This window comes from Tympanuchus pallidicinctus, unplaced genomic scaffold (assembly GCF_026119805.1).
Source record: "Tympanuchus pallidicinctus isolate F22 unplaced genomic scaffold, pur_lepc_1.0 scaffold29, whole genome shotgun sequence".
Lineage (NCBI taxonomy): Eukaryota > Metazoa > Chordata > Aves > Galliformes > Phasianidae > Tympanuchus > Tympanuchus pallidicinctus.
In genome coordinates, this window is record NW_026294746.1 from 6,131,251 (window position 1) to 6,149,585 (window position 18,335).

The window sequence follows — 18,335 nt, forward strand, 5'->3', positions numbered from 1 at the left end:
CGCTCTGCAGTGCTCAGGGTGGGCGCTGGGTTGGGACAGTGGTGCAGAAAGCAGGTGCCAGCTTAACCCTAAGTGCCACCAATTAACGCACGAGGTTGAACAAACCCACCTCCCTCATTAATTGGTGTGGTTGAAGAACCATTGGACGGTGCTCACCAGGGTGACCTCACGCTTCAGCCCGACCGGAGCGCAGGGTGCCAGCCTCACTGCTTCACCCCATCAGGGTGTTTGAGCCCCTCCAGCTCCAGGCTCTTCTTTATGCAGCGATTCGCAGGGCCTGGGGCTGAGCTTCAGCCTGGCAGGAGCTGATGGAGCACAGTGCAGCAGGGCTGGCTCTCGGCGGCGCAGACACCTGTCCGCTGGCACTACTCAAGACCTTGAGCACCATCTCCTGGTCATTCCTGATTTCAGTGGGAGGGACACTTCCTCCTTTCCGCTGTCACAGCAAAGCCCTGGGGACAAACCGCATTCCTTGCTGTTTGCTTTCACTCTTGGAGCTGGAACGGGAACGACCGACTATCACGCTGTCACAAAAACCTCCTGGAAAACTTCAATCTGTTCATCCTCTGCGCTGTGCGATGAAGCAGGCGCTGCTCACCGCAGGGCTGTGGCAGGGATCGCCGCTCCGTATGTAAATGCTGCAGCGGCAGAGTTCAACCTTTTGGCATTAGGGAAAGGAAGATAAATGCTACCGGTCCCCTCCGAGCTGCAGGAACTCTGCATCTATCTAATTGCACTTCATAATGGATTCAGCAAACCATTAATTATCAGATTATATTTTAGGAAACTGCAGATTAAAAAAAAAAAAAAAAAAAAAAAAGACTTGGTGAAATTTTAGTCTTAAAGGGGCCAGTGTGCTGCAATGAATGTTGCATCCTCCCAGCACCGAAGAAGCTTTACAGCAGGGACATGAATGCACTCTGCAAAGCAACATCCCACGTGCTGCCCTGAGACACAAATAGCTTTGTTAGTGTCGTATGAATCTCTACAAACCTTTTCAGTCTTTGCTGCACATCATTTCTTTTGTCAGGGTCCCATATACTGGGTTGCTTTCCCCAAAATACAAATAAACATCCCAAACCTGAACCTCCCTTTTCAGAGCAGCATGCCTAGGCATGGCTCCAGAACCAGTCCAGTGCACACCAGGTGCCACGAATGAGCACCCACTGCTCTCTCTCACTTGGTTTCTTCACAAATCAGAGTGACTTTGTCATCAAACAAATCCTCCACAGACACTGTCACCAGCTCCAAACCAGCTTGGCTTGCTTGGGATTCAGGCAACGTCACAAAGACTTGGGAGCCAGTGAGCTGGGCCTCATCAAAAGAGATGATGTGTTCTGCTGCTCCTTGCTCTGACGTCTGAATCACCTGTGTGCAAGATGAACTGAGTCAGACACTGCACTGCTTTCCTTGTGGTCGCTTTGCTATGCACATCTTTCCCAGCCCAGCTCCTGTAGTAACATTCAGCTTCACACCAGAGGACTGCAATTACAATAGGCTTGAGGCAAATGGTAAACTCCAAAGCTCCAAATATCAGTGATGCAAAAGAGAAAATGGAAGAACCATTTAAATATTTACCTCCATAAAATTGCTATAATTTAGCTCCATAAGCAGTCATAGACGATAAAGATACTATGATTACACACTAGAGGAATGGCAGCCCAGGAAATCCCACATACTGGGCTCCTTCATGCAAGGAGCTAATCTCCACTGATGGCTGAAATATTACATTTGTCACTGGGAACTGCAGTCTGCAAGAAAGAAAGCAAGGAGGGGAAGGAATGAATGATGGTGGTGGGAATCCAGGTGGGTTGAGGTCTTTGCCCTACCCTACTCAGACTGCAAGTGTTGCAGCATCTTCCTTGAGCCCTCCTGCAAGCCAGCCTTGCACTAGCACAGAGCACTCCAACCCTAGAGCACAGTTGGCTCAAAGGCTTATGTCCTGGATGCCTCTAATCAAGAGTGCAGAAAGAGGTGACCACAAAGTGGATTTGGGAAAGAACAAGAGGGTTGAAAGGGGAGGGCTGCAAAACAGAGCAGTCTCTACCTGTACAATCTGGGCTGTGGTGGTTTGGGCCTCTGTGAAGATGACCTTGGGATGCTCGGCGCTGCAGTGCCCCTCCAGCTCACCCTGGGAGGTGAAGAGCTCCCCGCAGAGCCCACAGGTGAAGGTGCTCTGTGCCTGCTTGAAGTGCTCGGTGGTGACATGGTGCTGCAGGGCCCCTGGGAAGCAGAAGGAGGCTGAGCACTACAAGCAGTGAAATGGTTCTGACCCTGGGGAAGATGCACCACTCTGAGCCTGGGGTGCAATGGCCAGGGCCAGCCTGAGGACACAGGGAGCTGCAAATGACTGAGATGTGCAGGGCTGAAACCCACTGGGGACTTACTGCATGGGTTCAGTTCCTTGTTTCCTCATGCTGATCTCTCTTAACCTGTACTTAGCTCTCTTAACTCTCTGTCCAGTACTACAGGACACCACTAAACCCCAAGTAATGTGAGTAACAGCAGAGGTAACACACCTGAGTGCCGGCACTTCACGTGGACCTGCAGGAGAGCCAGTGTGGGAAACTGCTCCTTGCACATCTCACAGTCATGGAACTTCACACCTGCAAACAAGATCATGAAGAGAAAAGTGTGCACTACAAGAGACAGTGCTTCTGGAGCAGGGCTTTGTTAACACTTCAGCAACACATCCGCATACAGATACATGGAGCACCTTTGGAGACAAGGCAGGGGGAGAAGAAGCCAAGAGCAGCTGAGCTGCAAGTTGCTGAGATGAGAGTTGCCCCTGCTATGGGACACAGAGAATTTTCTGTGACTTGCAAGTAAACATAATGCACAAACTTGTCCTGTAAGAGTTACTGCTGCCTCTCTGCCAGCAGTCAGCACATGCTCTTGCTGGCTAAGAAATGGGCTGTTACCTGAGTGCTCTGCCTTCACGTGCCTTCGGTGAGCAGCAGTGCTGGAGAAGGTTTTGTCACAGGAGCTGCACTGCAAGGAAGAGAACTTGGAGGAGCGGTGATTCTGAGCTGCAAAGACGTCAGGATGATGGGTCCGGTTGTGGTACCACAACCCTGACAACTGCTGCAATGATAAGGACCAAATCGTGGTTACAACCCAAAGCTGCTCCAGGAGTATTAAGACAGCAAGAAGCTGTGCATGGAAAGCAACAGTAAGAGCAGGACTGTGCTCAGCAGATACAAGACACCAGTCAGACCCACACACCTTCCCACAGGACAACGGCCAACACCACATTTCTTCTCCATTACCCCCTGAAGAGCTGAACACTGCAGAACCCCTCGTCCCCATTTCACTACTCACTGCAGGTCTCCTTTTGAATTTCTGTTGCCTTGTAAGAATGTGCTCCCACACACACTCCCACTGTAGCACGCCATTCGCCAAAGGAGTATTTTTATTCCTAAAGTTCTTGGCAGCTAGAAATTTAGGTAAATAGATTCCTGAAGGTCTGGACAGACAAGTACACAGTCCTCCTGCAATCACGGCCAATCTGTCTCCACAGACTTGCCCTTCCCCTACAGTTTCTGCCTCCTATGTGCAATTTTTTTCCTCTAGTGATGACACTCAGTGCACATGGCCAGGGCAGGTGTCCTCATGCAATAACAGGCAACAGCAACCTCCAGTACACCAGGCTAAATCCTTGCTGCCCAGCTCACCTGGTAAGCTTTGTTGCAGATGCCACAGCTGAAGGGCTTTCCTCCAACGTGGGTCACCATGTGGCGCTCCAGGAGGGATGGGGCACTGAAGACTTTGGAGCAGTCAGGGCAGGGGTGGAACTCTCGGGAGTGGACCTCGTGGATGTGCTTGCGGTGCTCCTGCAGGGTGGCAAAACTCATCCGGCACTTCCTGCAGTCGTAGGGATCTTCAATGTCTGGTGCCCAGGGATGCCACAAAGATGGAGGAGATTAAGAATGCAATGAAAAAAAGAGATGAATTCAGAAGAGAATTCATAGAATGGGGAAAGAGAAGAGAAAGAAGCGTTTGTAAGTTCCCAGATTAAAAATAACACTTAGGTTTTGGCCTTGCATGCACCTAAAGCTTCCCAATGTCGAATTCCCAGCAGCCTGTAGCCTGCTGGAAGCCAGCTCTGATGTTTCCTTTGAGATAACCCTATTCACAGCACTCAACCATGAGACACCAAGCCAGTCTGGAAACTACCAAATACCTGCATACGTGTCCACTGGCTACAGCCATGCAGAAGCCTTGCCTTGCAGGCTGGGCTGCCCAAAACTGGGGAGACAGCTGGTCACACTCACTGTGAAAGGACCGGAGGTGGATGGAGAGCCCATTGGCCTGGCGAAAGCCCTTCCCACACTCCCGGCAGACGTACGGCTTGTCCCCTGTGTGGGTTCGAACGTGGCGTGAGAGCTCGATGGACTGGGCAAACACGGCGTCGCAGTACTGGCAGGCATACATCTTCCCTGCAGGAATAGGATAAAGGGGAATGGCTTTAAATTAGAACAGGGATTTAGGTCAGCTTTGGAGAGAAATTTTCACTGAAGAGAGCAGCGAGGCCCTGGCACTGCTGTTCAGGTGCCCCATTCCAGGAGGTGCTCAAGGACCTGGGGAGCCTGATCTGCTGGGGGGCAACCAGCCCATGGGATGGGCTTTAAGGTCCCTTCCAACCCAAGGCACTCTATGATTCTGCAAGACTGCAAACTACACAAGCTTTCCTGGGGTAGTCAGATCGATTCAATACTAAGTTGAAAAGGTCCTAGAGGAAATCATGCCTGCACAAGGAGTATTCAATTAGCAGAGACTTCCAGTGTCTGCAGGTATTATACGTTGGCGTGTCTCACATTCAAAACTAATTGCCCAAGTGCGTGGCGCTCATGCAACATTGTAATGCCTGAGCATATTAATTACAAACACAGTGACACATCCTCTGCAGTCATGAGCTGAAATGGGCATGGCTAAGCCCTGCCTGTGGAAGGGGCTGAGTGTAGGAGCTGATGTGAAACATTATAGGAAATTCAGCCAGAGGGAAGGATGGGAGAAGGCAGGTGGTCCAGAAGGAGGCATCCACATTACAGGAGTTTAGATGTGAAGGGACAGAGCAGAGCTACCCAGTAGAAAAACAAGACAGACAAAGAGGAAGATCCCTTTAACAGGAGGCAAGCTTCTAACATGGAGAAGACAGAATGGAGCAGAGGAAGTGCTGGGATTGAGAAGGGTTAGCAGCTGAAACCACAAAAATGAAGCAGATCTGAGGGCAGCCTGCAGCCCACGCTCTCCCAAAACATGCACAGACCAGGAAAGAGGCCAGCAGCAAGGAGGCAGATGAAGAAGCAGGGCAGGAAGGAGTGGATGGGGCAAGCCAAGCCTCACACCCCAACTAGGGATGGGCTCCCGTGGGGAAGACTCACCCTCAGAATGCTTTTTCTTGGTGTGGTAGGCAAGGGCCGAGGCCTGCATGAAGGTCATCAGGCAGTGCTTGCACACGAAGGGCCGGTCCCCGGTGTGCAGCCGCAGGTGATTCTTCAGCGTGGAGTTGGCTGCAAACTTGGCCCCACACTTCTCACAGGAGAAGGGCTTTTCGTCAAAATGCTCAGTCAGCTTGTGATACTGCATTCCTGGTGACAAGAGGAGGACAAGAAGAGGACCAGTACAACATTAGTATACAGCAACCCAGTGCCAGCTCCCCAGCCCTGCCAGGAGCACCTCCTGCTGTTTCACTCTCATCCCGACAGACACAGGGCACTGAGAGCTGGCCAGGGAGGGCTGGGAGCTTCCACACCTCTTGCTGGCCCTGCTAAGCCAGCTGAAGGACTGGAAAAGCTCAATTATTTTTGGAGGCTTTTAAATTCGCCGGTAGCCCCACTTTTCCTTGATGAGCCATGTGGAAAACCAATTAGGGAAGAACTAATCAGAAAGCATTTGTGCTCAGTGGGGCAGGAGAAACAAGCTGAGCTGCATTTCCCACACGTGGCACTCACAGAGCTGCAGGGAGGAGAAGATTACGGATTATCATTTTATTATGTCATTTGGGTTTCCCCAGTGTGTGCACAGGGCCCTAGAACAAACACCCCTTTCCTCCCTGCTATCACCAACCCTACCTGAAGCATGAGCAAATTCTCGGCCACAGATGTCACACGTCACAGGAAGACGCTTCTTCTTCTTCTTCTTGGCCATCCCCACCTCTCCATGGACCTCCAGCTGATGCTTCTCCAGCTCTTTCTTTGTCGATTTGACTTCGGTGCATTCCTTGCACTGGATTTGCTTTCCTCTGGCCACCCGACAACGTTTCATGTGCACCTTCAGGCGGCAGTAGAAGTGGAAGCTCTTCTCACAGGCTTTGCAGATGAAATTCTTCTTGGAAGATGCTTTCCCTTGAGGTTCCTTCGGTTCCTTGATTGCAGCACCTCCTGCCTTGTCCTCTTCTTTGTCCAGAGCTTCCACTTGGGATTCGCTGTTCACCTTCCACTTTCTGATTCCAGGTTTCTCTCCACTTCCCTCAGTCAAGAGCCCTGTGTAAAAAGCAGCTCCTGCTTGAGAGGTGACCAGGCCTGAGCACCAAACCCCTGGTCTCCCATCTCCTGAACGCTCCTACACAGCAAGTCATCCCTACGGGGCAAGAATGTACACACAAGAGATGCTCAGTGGCCACGCTGCCCAACACAGCAGTGGTTCACAGCTCTGCCCAAACGTGGCTGTGGTAACCCATGGTACGAGGCATGGAGCGATCCTTGAATTCCACACACGTGTACCAGGGGTTCAATTAGATGTCAGAGCAACAGCCACATTTTTCAAAGAGCTCATTCGTCCCCTGGCAAGAACAGAAATAACTGCTGTTTCTGAGAGTCTGCCACCAGCTCAGACACGTGATGTTGGGCTCGTGCTGAAATGTTTGAAGATCTGAGCCTCGGGCATGACGTTGTGCCACTGGGTCAGGCATTGACAGTGGATATCTAGCCACTAAAATCACAAGAAATCTCAGGAATACTTTCCAAACACAAATTCTTTTAAAGAGAACACACAGTCTTGCTACAGTCCTTTCAAGTCTTCTGGTTAGGGCCCTGAGGTATTTTAAGTCACTCATTACATTCGTTTCTTTAAAAGTCTAATGCTTTTCCAAGTCCCTGTAATGTCATCATTTCGAAAAGCACAAGGTTCTCAATCTACAGAAAAGACCCACATGGAATACACATATGGAAGAAATCAAAATACAAACAGATATATTTGGCTCCTTTGTTATAACGAGAACCATGCAATTCTGTGGTCATGGAAACCACTGCAGAGTTACTTTGCCAATGCACAGGAAATTCAGCCCATATTTGCAAAACTTCATTTCTGCCCTCCTCGTTACGGGAAGAGCTCAGCAAAGTTTTCTCCCTGCACAGTGATATAAGCCCAGATTTCCAACCAACCAGAAACCAGTTGACATATTCCAATGGACACCAACTCAGAAATGTTAAGATGTCAAGTGGTGACCCATCAGCCCCTGAATATGTCAAGGGAATAAAACAGACTGTAAGACTGTTGTGCAGTTTGTCCTCTGTCAAGACAGCAATACACCCTCTTCACCCCTAAGGTCTCTTCCCTCATCCCTATAGCCAACACTGACAGTTTTTCTGATTTAAGCAAACAAGAATCTTGAAATGTTGAACATCAGAAAGGGATGAATGTGGATGAAGATACGCATGTTAAAGAAGACAGAAATGGATATGCCTGGAAATGCCACAGCAGCAGGAGCATAATCTGAATGAGACAAAAGAGAGCAAGTCTGCCATACACTCTGTTGGGCCAAGTGCTAGCTTATGGTGCTCTGGCTCTTAAGCCTGAGATAGTGCTGCTCAGGATGGACAGTCCAGAGTATCTCAAGAACTAAATCAGGATACAGATGTGCTGGAATATAGCTCTGGGAGAGGTACAGGTAAGCCTCCAGCCTACACAACAGCAGAAGACTATGTTATAAAGGCAGGGAGAGCTCACCTTCGTGGTGAAAAACATCAAGGAGTGGCCCTCTATATCTGCAGGGTGAAGCTACCACCACCAGAGAGCAGTTCTGAATGAAAGCTGAAGCAGATCGTGTGCAATCAGTGAGTAGGTACAAACACCCTGTATTCCTCTGCCAGTACAACACACACTGCTTGGATGGTAGGTCTGTAATACAGCAGAAATGCCTCAGGCAGGAACTGCTGACTCCAGGACTTCGCTCTGCTTTGCGTTCTCTCATGGCAAAGTACTGGAAGAAAAACCCTGCTGGTAATTAGTGCATCTCCTCATGAGTTCTCTTTTATAAGCTTTCTGCTAAGTTGATAATTCTGGTGGCTGCTCTACTCTACCTGCAATTCATGGCGGATACCAGAACCCAGAAGCAAAAAATTCTTGATGTACGGCCATCTGTCTCCCACTCTTCAAGCTGGAAGAAAATTCCACCCACCTTTTTGCATCTATCCTGTGTCACTGAGCACCTGATGGTCATTACAATGGTTGCTGACAAGCATGGGGAAATGAGCAGAACTTTTACAGGAGAGAATGAACTTTTGCCTTCAGACTCTTGGATTCCAGGAGCTGCTTCAGGTCCACATTAAATCTCAATTGTGTTTTTCAAGCTCAAGATTACGCAGAGGAAAACTTTATTATCTGGAGTTCTTGACATGTTTCTGAAATTTGAAAATTAGGCATACCTTGACAAATAAGATCTTCCAAGAAGTGACTCTGGAAAGTCACAGGAAGCAGCTCAATAGTGAAGTGAGAGTTGGAAACAGCCAAATCTTGTCTTTGCAAGCATTAAGCATTAAGAGTGCTCCAGCTACAGAGGTGGGAAAAACCAATAGACTTCATATCATACCTCCACCAGAGAAACTAACTTGTTATTTTGATGATGTTGGATGAGGTTGAGGATGGATTCAGATTCCTCCACAGGAAGCCCTGTTGCTTTCCAAGTTACTCAGCTCAGGTATCAGAGATCTCTCTTCCTCCTTTTTGTGGCAAAGATGCAAAAAAAGATAGCTTTCCAGAGGAAATGCAAACTGTATGCACCTCTTTGAGCACGTATGTTCTTCAGAAAGTAAGATTTTCTCTGTTTTAAGCAGAAGCTCACATTCCTCAAACATGAGGCCCTCAGTTATCATTCACGTTTCATGCTGAGAGCCACATGGCTACTGATCCAGAACGCCACCTGCAACACTCAGGGCTGTTAAGCTGTGATATCACAGCTGAGGAGATCAGTCTTAAAATTAAGATATGGAATGTCAATGCAAAGATCATGCCAAAAAGAGACCAGTGACTGGCGATTCTCCTCGGACCGATTCATACAAAATGCATGTTTCTGCCAAGCAGATACCATTTTTCCAGTCCTTGCATGTTTCTGCCAAGCAGATACCATTTTTCCAGTCCTTTTGTTTTTGATGTCGTTTCTTGCTTGCTTATGTCTCAGCCTCTCCTTGGCTTGAAGCCCTGCAAGACGCTCAGTAACAGCAGTCTGTTCTCTTTGATACTGGTGCCAGAGAAGCAGGCATCTGTCAGAGCAATTTAGCTGACTCCCCAAGTCCCTCACTGATAAGCACTGCAAGGCGTCCAGCAGCTAAGGTGGACTGTACCTTCAAAGACACGTGTGTTTTCTGTTGGCCTACCTCTTCTAGAGCCACCAGGGCATCAGTCCTGGTACATCCCACAGTCAGCTAGGGCTAAGGCAAGTGAAGCAAGTGACCAGAGCTTCAGCAGGGGACAGAGAAGGAATGGCAGATGAGAAGGAATCACCTTTCCTCTGGAAATCCTCAACAGAGCAATGACCAGCCAAAAAGGCCAGCTGGATTGGCAGCACCTCTTACGGAGTTTGAAGAGGGGAAAACTAGATTTGAACTGGGTATGAATACTAGATGTACAGCATAGGACGTTTCTCTGGGAGACCACTTATGCTAAGGGAGCTCTACAAGCAGTAAACTAGTCTTTGATTCCTTCTACGAATGCATCCAATCCCATCTACCACCCTAACAACTTTTTCCTATTGCTCAGGAACAGAGGCAGGCTGATGAATGGCCACTCTCCCTCTGCCCCTTCCTGGCATACAGGGAACATTTGCTTTGCCTGTCACTGACAAACATGAAACAATGGCAAATGTCAAAGCCAGTAGGCTGGCATTCATCAATCCAGCCATGGTCCTGACTCAAATTTTCAAACCAATTTCCCTTACAGAAAGGCAAGATACCAATAACAGGCTGCTTATTCTAACTAGCCAGCAATCTGTGAGTACTTCCACGCTGTGTCTGTGCTAAGCAGCTCTGGCACCACAAGTAAATGGAGATGGACTGAGCTGAATCAGCATCCGTGCTCAGATAAAAAATGCATTGTGCACATCCCATCAGACTGTGCAGCCCAAAACATCTGTACTTGGATGCACTGGGAAATGTGGTGACATAAAAACATGTGAGAAGACAGAAGAAGCAAGCCACATTTGCATCCTTTTCAAGAGAATGCAAACCTGCAGTTGCCTCTCTGGCTCTCTGTTATCTTTTTCATTAAAGCACCAAATCCTGTTAAGCATTTTTCCTTCAAATGATGGATGCAGAGACACAATTCAGCTCAGCTGGAAATAATTCCATAGCTCAGGGCAGGGTCTCATACACCATTATTGATATGCATTTGTTTCTGAAGTTCAGGAAATTGCTATCTGCATATGCTCCACTCGTACCTTTGTCAAACTGCTACAGTACATAACACTCACCTACTGCTGTGGGACTCTCCTGTGGGATCATTTGCTCTGGAAAATGTACATATAGCAAAACCAAATGAAGGCACGGTGAGACAATTAACTCAGGGAATAGTCTGGGACTACAAAGTGCACCATCACTGTCAGCCTTTCATGAGACGAGTGCACTCGGATGTGAGCTTTTCACAATCAGCCTGTGAAGTATCTGCACATACAGCAAGTCAGCACATCGTAGCACCAGGATTCTGCTGTCTGCTACCACTCCAACTCCCCAGAACTCACAGTGCTGTATGTAACCAACCACAGAAAGATGGAAGTCTGTTCATTCCTTACCCACATGCCCTAGCTCCTGCATCACTGGCTGCAAGTCTGGGAAAGACTCATGGACATTGCACAGCAGCTGACAGATCTTGATGGCTGGGACAGACTTCTCCTGTGCTGTACTCAAAGCTGCTTTCAGGGAGGCCTCTGAGCTTTTCTTTTGAGCAGAAATACTCAGTAGCTAGAGAAGTAAAAAGAAGAAAACATCACGAGACAGAAAATCTGGGCTGTCAGGGGTCGGGACGGTCTGGGAATGAGGGCAGTTTCCCTTTTCCTGTTTCATCCTTGCTGTTGGGAACCTGCTCAGAGAAACCAGGAAAAAAAATATCTTTCCAAACAAGTCTTTGCCCTTCCACTGATGTAGAAGCATGAGCAGAGAATTTCTGGACTAAAACAAGTTACAATAAATCAATTCTCAGATTTTCTGATTCGGCTTTAGCTTACTTAAAACTGCCTCCATCAAAAGAGAGGTTTCTCAATGCCTCACTGCACTGAGTTTACCTAATCTGTAAATCTGTCTTTCATGCATAACTTTCTGTAGAATGCAAACTGTGCTGGCTCCAAAGGGGGGTACGCACTGCATCACCCCTGCATACCTCTTTCACTGCTTCTGTGAGTCCTGCTTCCCCTGGAGCCAAGCCCTCCATGTTTGCTCTCTGCTTAATGGCCTCTGAGATGAGCTCACTGTGCCGCAGGATGATTTCAATGGCTGTGCTTTCACTGGTGGCAACTGAGGAGGAAAATAAAAAGTATGTAAAAACCCAATATGAAAAACTCAATATGCAAGGAGAACCTAAACGTAGCTTTGCTTAGCTAAAGGTGATCTGTTAACAGGAGAAAGCAGGAGTCCTTTCTTTATGGAGCAGGAAACAGGGAGCAGCTCCAGGCAAACTTGGGTTACATTCACTGCCTCACAGACATCCAGCCTAAAACACAGCAATCTGGCAGACCTCACTTCTCAGTGTTTGTACAACATTGGGTGAGGAGAACAGGTTTTCCAAAGCACGTTATTGAGTGAGATGCTAACAACCTTAAAAGGCAAGCACGACTGTCCCAACACACAGGATTTCTTCCCTCCCCCAGTTGGAGATATCCCGTTTTGACATTTTGCAGAGTGATGCCTCATCCAAGGATACCACATAAAAAGGAGCCACATGCATCATGCACCAGAAGTGCTGATTTCTCTGCACTGAGCACAGAGGCAGTGGAGTTCAGATGTAGATAGCTATCCCGCAGGCATTTGACCATGGGCAAGTGAATCTCAGCTTCATGTACAGACACATGCACAGCCTCCCCCCTCTCATTCACCCCAAATCCATTAATTTTCATGAGATTTCAGCAACTGTGCAGGGAGGGGGGAGCACAGGTTATGTTTTCAAGTAGGGAAATGCAATGACAGATTCCCACAGCTGGCAGGGAAACTCAAAGCCAGAGGCCAGAGCTCTTGGGAGGACAGGGGAGAGGCTGCACACAGACCTCCAGTTTAACCCATGTTTTCAGTCTGACGGGCCTTCAGCTGCTTTTTAGCACACAGTGGCAGCCAGCTCTCAAAAGGTTTGCTCACAACAAAACCTTACAGCCCTTGTAACACACAGAGCCACAAACAAAGCAGTGGCATTTGTGTGGTGTTTTTCCAGCACACAACCAATCGACTGTTTCAAAAAAGACACAGGCTTTGGACACACACCGGAGAAAAAGTATTTCCAGACACCAAAGCAAGGAGTGTGAAAGGGTCTGTGAAGCTTGCAGCAGCGGAGAGGAAGGAGTTAGGAAGTGCATTCTGCCAGCAGTGGGAAAAGTGCAGAGGAGATTGAGGGCATTACCTGCCTGGAAGAACAGCTCTGCGCCCGGCTCTTTCTGGATCTCCTCCATGAGCACGTTCAGTGGCAGCTCGGCCTCTCGCACAGCCAGCAGCAGCTGCCAGACCACAGAAACAGACAGAGACTGCTCCTCCAGTGCCGCAGACACGAGTGAGATGAAGCCACCTGAGCCAGTCTCGCACTTCACAATCTGTTCCATTGCCTTCAAAAGATCGTCAGTGAGGTGCTAACGAGTGACTTCATCCATCTGCCCAGCATGGCCCTAGCCAAGGCCATGGTTTGCCCCAGCCCCAGCCTTCCCTTACTCCTGCCCTGATTGAGATCTGGCTCACAACACAACCCAAGCAACAACCACTTCAAAGCCCAGCCTTTTGCTGAAACACGTGGGACGTTTCCTTGCTTCATCTCTCCTCAGTTCCCAGATCAGCCATTCTTCCTTGCCTATCTTCACCTTCCTGCACATAACTGCTTCGTTCCCATTATCTGATGCTAAGGAGGAATCTTTAAATTGAATCCTGCTGGAGGACTGCCCCAAAACCAAGCCATGACAACCAGTAAATCAAGTCCTTGTGACACCTTGCTTCCAGTATCAGCTTTAACACACAGACAGGAGACTGCTTACCTCTCTGTCAGCAGGAGCTAGGCTGTGTGCAGCAGAAATGCCACGCAGCAGTGTCTGGGTGTCTGTGAGGTGTTCCACTAACCTTCCTTGGTATCGTCTCAGCAGTTGGGCTCCATAATCCTCCAAACTCCATTTGGCTGAATGCAAGTGAAGGAATAAGAACAGCTCAACAAGCATCTTCCCAAAGGGCTTCAAGAGCTACAGAGGGCTTGAAAACACCAAGGATGCCAGATCTCCCTTGTCATAGGATGACTTGGGTTAGAAGGGACCTCAAAGATGATCTAGCTCCCAGACATTTGCCACAGGCAGGGCTGCCAACCACTCAGGACACTTGGTTTCACCTTTTTTGCAGCCAAGTAGAGTGGGTAAATGTGTGGCTTTGTATATCAAGACAACACCTCAAGATGTTTTCCAGTCTGTTCCGATGTCCTGCTAGCAAGAAGTTCCCACTAACTCTTAATTGCAGTTTCATTGAAAGCAGGTTTTAATTGAATCTTAGATCCACTCCACCACGAAGAGCTCTGCAGCACACTCTGTCTCAGCAGTGCGCAACTCTCAAACACAGCAACATTTTGCAAACACCCATATGGTCCAACATAAGCAAGAACTGAGTGGGCTGAGTTTCTTTGGTGAAAATGTTAAGGGAACACAAACCAGACTTGGGATTGCAAAATAGCAGTAACACCCTCTTCTCTCACTTATGCACAAAAAAAATGCAACTTGAGCCTAATTTGTTCCTCATACATCTGATTCCAGACTTGACCTGATGAATCTGAGACACGGTAACTTCAGAGTAACAGCACAATCCTCAGCAGACATCACAGTAGCAGAACACAATGAATCAAGTCAAGGAAGAGGGCTAGCCTTCACCCAGGGTAATGAAAAGATTTGGGACAACATGCTGTGTACCCAAAATAATTATGATTGTATGATTGTACTCATCCCCAGACTAGTTGATAAATAAAACTGGGAACTGCCAAACAGATGAACCTGAAAGCCTGAAAGGTTTTTGGTGTTTTTTTTTTTTCCACTGTTGGAGTTACAGAATTGGAGGTGAAGATGCATAGTTACACTTTTGTAAGAGAAACAACAATAAAACGCTGTAGTTCATCCAGGACATCTGTGCTTGTTTTTTTTTGTTTGCGTGCTCAGGTTTTTAAATCATTTTGGTTCAGCACCAAACAGAAAGTTCAATTACTCACAATAACTACAGGTTGGTGAAAAAAATGTCCAGTCCTTGAGACCCAGAAAACATACATTGCAAAGTAAGAAGAGAAAGCTCTCCCAGGTGGGGAAGGGAGCAATGGCAATCTGTGGAATAATCAATGGATGATTTTGAGCTCATTTGAAAAACTCCCTGGACAAAGACCTTTTGGAGACAGCTTAGTTGCTCCTTGGTGAAGTTAAGGGAATCTCATTTAGCTCTGTAAGTTTTGACTTGCATGCATCCCACATGGATCAGGGCACAGATAACAAATGAAAGGAGAGGCAGTGGGTGCCTGGAGGCATTCAGGTCAGGCTGGAGGGGCTCTGAGCACCGATGGAGCTGTGGGTGTCCCTGCAGGGGGTTGGACCAGATGGCCTTTAGTGGTTCATTCCGACTCAGGTGACCCTATGTTTTTATATTCCTCCCCTTCTCCTATCAAAATGCTTCTGATTTTATTACACTTGAGTTGCCACAAATGCACTCAGCTCTGCTGTGAGCTCCATGTGAGTCTGTTAGCACTGCAGCACAGGACAGCAAAGGCGGCCGTTGGCGGCTCAGATTCACTCCCTCCCTCTTCATTTCCACGATAAGAAATATTTGTGCTTCTGTTTGTTCAAGCTGCAATTTGAGAAGATTCAACTCTATGTAATTAAGGAATGCTCCTCCTTGGAATGGGTATTACCACTAGATAATTAAGCATGTTGGGAGTCTGATGTTTCAAGAAAGCAATCGTGCTTAACAAATGACAAAGCAAATTGCCTGTCGGGAATGTTTGCTACAGAGGAAGTTATCAGCATTATGAGTGCAGTTTTGCTTTCTATTAAACAGTAATTTACATTTCACTGCATATTAATTTAGTTTTTAATTTTTTAGTGACTTCAGAGCTGGTGAAATTTGCTAGTCTATCTGAATTGCTCAGCCTAAACCCACTCATACTTGGAAAGCTGTTCCACCAGGGGAAAGATGAGGAGTTCAAGTCCTGTCAGCACCACAGGCAAGCAAAAAAAAACAAACAAACCCACACCCAGCAACAGGGGGACTAGCACTCCAAGATAAGGATGTCTAATGGGGCCACTGAATGTGGGACACCCAGAAGATTACAAACCAGTGACCATAAAAGAATCATCAAGGTTGGAAAAGACCACCAAGATCATCCAGTCCCACCCCAGCCCATGCCCATCGTGCTCTCTAAGCTCATCCCTCAGTGCCACATCTCCAGGGCTCTTGAACACTGCCAGGGATGGTGAGCTCACCAGCTCCCAGGGCAGCCCATTCCAATACCTCATCGCTCTTTCTGAGAATCAGTTTCTCCTAATTTTTCCTAATATCCGACTTGAACCTTCCCTGATACAACTTTCACTGCAATGCACTGGGCTGTTTTCTAGCCGAGCCCCCTCAAATCAGTGGTCCCAGATCTGTTTTGTTTGCATAAAATGGGCATCTTATGCCCCGGTGTGAAATTAGGACCATAAGAGCACAGTGAGGTGCAAAAAGCCATCCAGACTTCCTAGAAATTCCCTTCACTTAAGCCCCCATACATGTGAATTTAATGTAGCCATCATACCTTTGCCATCAGAGACGTTTGCTTTCACCTCCACCTTGTCTAGCAAAAGATGGAGACCAGGGAATGATGCTTTCACAGCCCTCAGAAGCTTGACCAAACTTTCAGCTTTCAGGGTTTTCTCCTCTTCCACCTTCTTGAGCAAATTGTCCATGGCTTCCCTCTGGGATTTGCCCTCACAGCAATTCAAAACTACCTGCAACAAAGAAACAGACAAGAAACTGTTTGCACTTCCTTCAAATTCTTGGACCTAAACAACACTGAAGCAACAGGGACAGCATCACGGTGCAACAAATCCATACCCACTGCTCAGATCGGGTTATAGGGAAGAGTTTCTTTGTGGAGGTGATGAGGCATTGGGAGGGGCTGCCCATGGAAGTGACAGAACCCCATCCCTGGGATTAATTAAGAGAGGTGTGGATGTGGCATCAGGAGACAGTTTAATGGTGAGGCTTGGTAGGTCATTTGGATGCTTGGACTTGAAGGTCTTTTCCAACCCTAGATGATTTCATGAGTTGGCACCTTGAAAAGTACCCCAGGGGGTTCTTCCACCAAATCTACATCTTGGAAATGTCTGACGAACAGAAAACATTTCTTCAAAGGAATGCAAAAAAAAAGTCTCAAAGGCGGGGTTCAAAACAACTCTTTGTTAAATATTTTGAGCAAAGACTTTCTAAATTGGCAATCTCTTTTCCCTCATTTCCCTTCATTTTTTTTCTGCTTGTCACTTGAAGACAGGAGACAAAAAAAAAAGGAGACTCATTAAATAAACACCCTATTAATTGAATGATTATTTTTATGATGAGTCCACACAAGACACCTCACCTGTGAGACACAATCGCTGTGGTTCAAGTATGCTGTAGCAGCAGCTCCCCAGCACAACCAGCAAAGATGGACAGCCTTCATGGGGAAAAAACAGCCCGTTTCTGGGGAATGGGAGGGGATCATAGAAGTGCACACACACAGGCAGAAACTTGGTAGATCCACGGCCCGTTAATAAAATGATTAGCATCTGCCCTAAACAAAGTTATATTTTTGCTCCTTTCCTCAGGCTGGGAAGCTCGTCCGCACTCTTATTCCCCAGAAGACTCCTCTAATTTTCAGCTTCAATTTATTCATGGCCAGCGCGTACCCACTTGTTCCTCTGCCAACATTATCTTTTAGCTTAAAAAGCTCTTCTAAACTCTCTGTTTACTCTATTCTTCTCTCCAATTTCTTTATAAAAGCAGGATCATATTCCCTCTCAGTCTTCATTTCACTTGTCTAAATAAGGCAGCTTCCCTCATAAAATAGCTTCTCCACCTCCCCGATGTTAACAACTGACTCTACTCCAATACAAATTCATCTTTTTTGGAGGAAGACGAGAGCTGCATGCATGTCAGATCAGGTTTCAGTTCTTGTTCTGAACTTGCACCCTTCCATCTTCCTATTCTCACCACTTCTCCAGCCATGCCATCCTCCCACCTGCAGATTCTCCTCCACATAGAGGAAAGCTCACGGCTGTGCTCATCACCAAGTCTTCCCACCACGTTTCGATGTTTTTGCGTCGACAGCATTAGCGATTAATCGAGTACCAGGAAACCTGCTGGTAACCTTGCCTCAACGTGTCAATCCTGCCTTCAGCACACCCTGTAGTTATCTCCCAACAAGCTATCTCCTCTTTTTAATATCGAGATTTCCTTTGGTTTAACAATTTCCCCACGTGAAATTCAAACGCTTTGCTCAAGTCTAGTCTGAGGCAGCAAACCCCATTTTTATCTCATCAAATAAAGATTCCAGGTCAGGCAGAAACAATTTACTCCAACACCCTTGCTGCATTTTATTCCATTTCTTTGATTACATGCAGTGCTTCAATTACACAAGCCTTCCAGCTTGTCCCAGTGCAGATTCCTGTGCAGCCATAGACCTGGTTGCTTGGATCACTGCTTCTCTCTCCCTACACGTACGTCCTGGTCACCAATTGTAGGGGCTACTCCCAGCTTGAAAAATGCAGTCATAAACCTTGCCACTGCTCTGACAGCCATGTGAGGTGTGTGTTAGCTCTCCAGCCTGCTGCCCCTACACCCTTTGAGTTGTGGTTTCAGTTCAGCTGCAGGAAATTTCCACTCCTGAATCTTAGCTAGAGCTCTCCT

The 18,335-nt window shown here is 47.4% G+C and overlaps 1 protein-coding gene across 14 annotated transcripts in view; it reads right to left on the reverse strand.

The window, feature by feature from the left end:
- The window catches only part of ZBTB40 (zinc finger and BTB domain containing 40), a 48,524-nt gene that overhangs the window by 14,421 nt on the left and 15,768 nt on the right, over nt 1-18,335 (reverse strand). For 8 of the 14 annotated variants that reach the window (XM_052692096.1, XM_052692097.1, XM_052692095.1 and 5 more), the window contains exons 6-18: nt 16,207-16,399; nt 13,436-13,572; nt 12,817-13,015; nt 11,590-11,723; nt 11,006-11,174; nt 6,075-6,485; nt 5,385-5,591; nt 4,275-4,439; nt 3,675-3,889; nt 2,922-3,084; nt 2,520-2,606; nt 2,048-2,223; nt 157-1,368 (exon numbers count right to left, since the gene is read on the reverse strand). In XM_052692096.1, coding sequence (XP_052548056.1) covers nt 1,177-1,368; nt 2,048-2,223; nt 2,520-2,606; nt 2,922-3,084; nt 3,675-3,889; nt 4,275-4,439; nt 5,385-5,591; nt 6,075-6,485; nt 11,006-11,174; nt 11,590-11,723; nt 12,817-13,015; nt 13,436-13,572; nt 16,207-16,399 — 2,448 coding nt within the window. In that variant the 3' untranslated portion in view covers nt 157-1,176. Of the gene's footprint in view, nt 1-109; nt 1,369-1,578; nt 1,752-2,047; nt 2,224-2,519; nt 2,607-2,921; nt 3,085-3,674; nt 3,890-4,274; nt 4,440-5,384; nt 5,592-6,074; nt 6,486-11,005; nt 11,175-11,589; nt 11,724-12,816; nt 13,016-13,435; nt 13,573-16,206; nt 16,400-18,335 lie in introns of those variants that run through there. The other 6 variants (XM_052692092.1, XM_052692089.1, XM_052692100.1 and 3 more) reach the window with 5 other exon arrangements.